Below are 3,334 nucleotides of genomic sequence, written 5' to 3' on the forward strand. Positions count from 1 at the left end.
TGTGTGTGTGTGTGTGTGTGTGTGTGTGGGGGGGGGGGTTCTAAAAGTTGAGCTTTGATTGGGGCCAAATCTGTGTACTTTACTGTACTGTTTCATATAAAATGGGTACATTAGCTCCTGATTCAGGTCATTGTTAGCCGTGTAGGTGCATGCTGGTAACTTTGTTTTATTACTGAGGCTAAAGAGGGAAAAGGCACAGAGTGACTTTTAACTGGTCCATCATGAGGACTAGGAGCCTGTGTGTGCCTGTAAGTCTGCTGCTGTTTGTAGGGTCCTGCCTCTGCCAGATCCCCCGGCCGTGTGCCAACTCAGAGGGGCTACGGACCAAAGAGTGCTGCCCGGTGTGGGAGGGTGACGGCTCGGCCTGTGGCATTGAATCAGGACGTGGCAACTGCACCGAAGTGAGGGTGACATTTGCTCCTCATGGGGATCAGTATCCCTACCATGGCAAAGATGACAGAGAGAAATGGCCGTTAGAATTCTTCAACAGAACTTGCCACTGTTTCGGGAACTACAGCGGCTTTGACTGTGGCGATTGCATGTTCGGCCACTGGGGCGATGACTGCTCCCAGTACCGTGGATCAGTGCGACTTAATGTCCTGACGCTCTCGGACGCAGATAAAAAGACGTTAGTCGACTACTTTGACCAGGCGCAGCACACAGTCAACCCTGACTATGTCATCGCCACAGCCACAAGAGATGACATGGGTCCGAATGGTGAGAGCCCCAAGTTTGCCAACGTCACCACACTTGAATTGTTTGCCTGGATGCACTACTTTGTTTGTCACCCCACCTTCCTCCCTGATGGGACAGTATTCTCCGAAATTAACTTTGCCCACGAGGCTTCAGCCTTCACAGTCTGGCACCGTATCTATTTGCTGCACTTCGAGAATGAGATAAGGAAGATGACCCAAGATTTTAACTTCACCCTCCCCTACTGGGACTGGAGAGACAAGACTGAATGTGACGTGTGTACTGATGATCTGATGGGCGCACAGGACCCCAACAACCCCAACCTTATCAGTCCTGGTTCTCCCTTCTCCAAATGGAAGGTAATAAGAAAACTAGCAATAGAATACCGAAGTCTGACGTAATTTACACATCCTACCTAGTTCTATCTGGTTTGTGTTGTTTTATCCCCATTCTGAATTCCCATAGACTTTTCTTATATTGCGTCAAATAAGAACTGTGTTCCAAAAATAAACAGAAGCAGGGCAGGAATTTCAGGGAGGCCTTAATTCCAGGCCTAAACAGAAGACAGACTTGAATGTTAACGTAGACAAGCTAAGGTGCTTTATACAATACAAAGAACGCAATACTTAGGAGTAAGAACATAAGAAGAAAGAAGAGCCATTACAGTGCCACTATGCCGCTGCCAGGGGTGGAGCTCGTTAAGGTTTTATTGATAACGATCACCTTATCGAGCAGGCTTATTGAGCCGGGTCCTTATCGAGCCCACTATCGAGCATTTGCTATTATTTTGTGGAAAGAACCTTATTTTTATTGGCCAGTTGTGAGAGTTTGTATGCCAATAAACAGTTGTAAGGTGTATACACACACACACACACACACACACACACACACACACACACACACACACACACACACACACACACACACACACACACACACACACACACACACAAACCAAATATGCATATTATATATATGCTTATTATATTTTAATAATCTTCTCTTTATTTTAACCAACCAAGACATCCCTTTGCACACCTTTCTAACAGACAGAGGGAACTGTTCATTGTGTACCGTCACTTTAAAAGTGAAATGTATACATCATCGTACGGCGGTGTCGCGCACCAAAAATAGCCAATCTACAAGCTCACAACGCGAGAAGTTGCACATTGAATACGTCACGTATTATGTGAGATTCGCGGGAGATACAGTATTATAACTCTATGGCAGGGAGATTCGAGTTTCCCAAACGTATTATTATTAATTGGATTAATAATGTATGGCAACGTAGATGCTTACTCATAATTCCAATCGATAGAAGATATCCTGGAATAAAGGTTGATCTTTATATTTCACTGCCATCTCATTTTGCCTTGCTTCCAGGACAACTGGGAGGGAACCCCTTTTGGTGTTCTAACCATTCTGGGGTTCTGTACAGTGTACAGTATTTGATGCTGCTATATAAATATTTGAAGTTGACTGAAAAGGTCAGGATTTAGAAGCGTTTTTAGAATCGGCCTCAGTCCAAAATGGGTTAAGTGAAAAGTCGCTCATCTTACCCCGTTCTCTCCTAAATTGCATGTTTTCTTCCGTTCCAGGTTGTATGGATACAATTTGATCATACTAGCTTACTTAAAACATAAGCTTTCATATTTTTTCTTTTTGTGTGTGTGTGTGTGTGTGTGTGTGTGTGTGTGTGTGTGTGTGTGTGTGTGCTGTAGATAATCTGCAGCCTCCCAGATGAGTATACCGAACATAAGGAGTTGTGCAACGGCACAAAGGAGGGGCCGCTGACACGTAATCCAGGCAACAATGACAAATATTCAACGCTGCCAACGACGGCTCAAGTGGAGCTGATGATGGGGTTCCTGATTTACGACGACCGACCCTACAACCGAACAGCTGAGCAGAGCTTCAGGAACATTCTGGAGGGTACAATATCCCCTACCAGCGCACGCACGCACGCACGCACGCACGCACGCGCGTACGAGAACACACACACACACACACACACACACACACACACACACACACACACACACACACACACAGGAATCCTTCCAACCCATAAAAGATTGAATAAACCTGAAAGCACTGGCAATTTAGCCTACCGAATCAGCACTTAAAGCTGTGGATATCTGTCAGAGCCTATTTGAAAATAATTCACAGACCTACTATAAACCAGGGCAGGTTCTAGCCTGCCCCACTAGGGTGGGCAGGCCTAAAATATGGGGGTATCCCTGCATGCGGGAAAGTTTTTGGAGGGTCATGCTTGTAAACCCCCGAAATGCATAAAAAACATATCTAGCCTATCTATCTTCTTCTTTGACCAACAATAACCCAATTTCCATCAGCACCCTGTCGGTGTTCAGGTGGGTCTAAATATCTCTAGAAATGGATTGCACACCCAATAAGAAATGATAAATGATACAGATATTTTGTGGTACTTTTTATATTGGCGAAAAAATATTCCCCACGACTTTTGATTGGGTCCTTCTTGTATCCGCCTGGGTGATGGCAGACTGCTGGACGGGTTTGATGAGGTCAGATCAACATATGGAATGTCAGAACAGGTCAGCTCCATATATGGAGATCTAAGGGTGGCAGCAGGGGCAGTGTCTTGAGTGTACATGGTTTGATT

General features: G+C 45.1%; 1 protein-coding gene across 1 annotated transcript; it reads left to right on the plus strand.

The window, feature by feature from the left end:
* Positions 1–221: 221 nt before the first annotated feature.
* On the plus strand, positions 222–2,336 carry LOC306943098 (tyrosinase-like; the record flags this gene model as incomplete). The annotated part of the gene is made up of 2 exons (XM_079529300.1): positions 222–1,052; positions 2,292–2,336. The coding sequence occupies 2 exons, from the start codon at positions 222–224 to the stop codon at positions 2,334–2,336; spliced, it is 876 nt and encodes a 291-aa protein (XP_079385426.1).
* Between the last annotated feature and the right edge of the window lie 998 nt (positions 2,337–3,334).

The sequence above is a fragment of the Electrona antarctica genome (genome assembly GCF_951216825.1).
Source record: "Electrona antarctica genome assembly, chromosome: 19".
NCBI classification, from domain to species: Eukaryota; Metazoa; Chordata; class Actinopteri; order Myctophiformes; family Myctophidae; genus Electrona; species Electrona antarctica.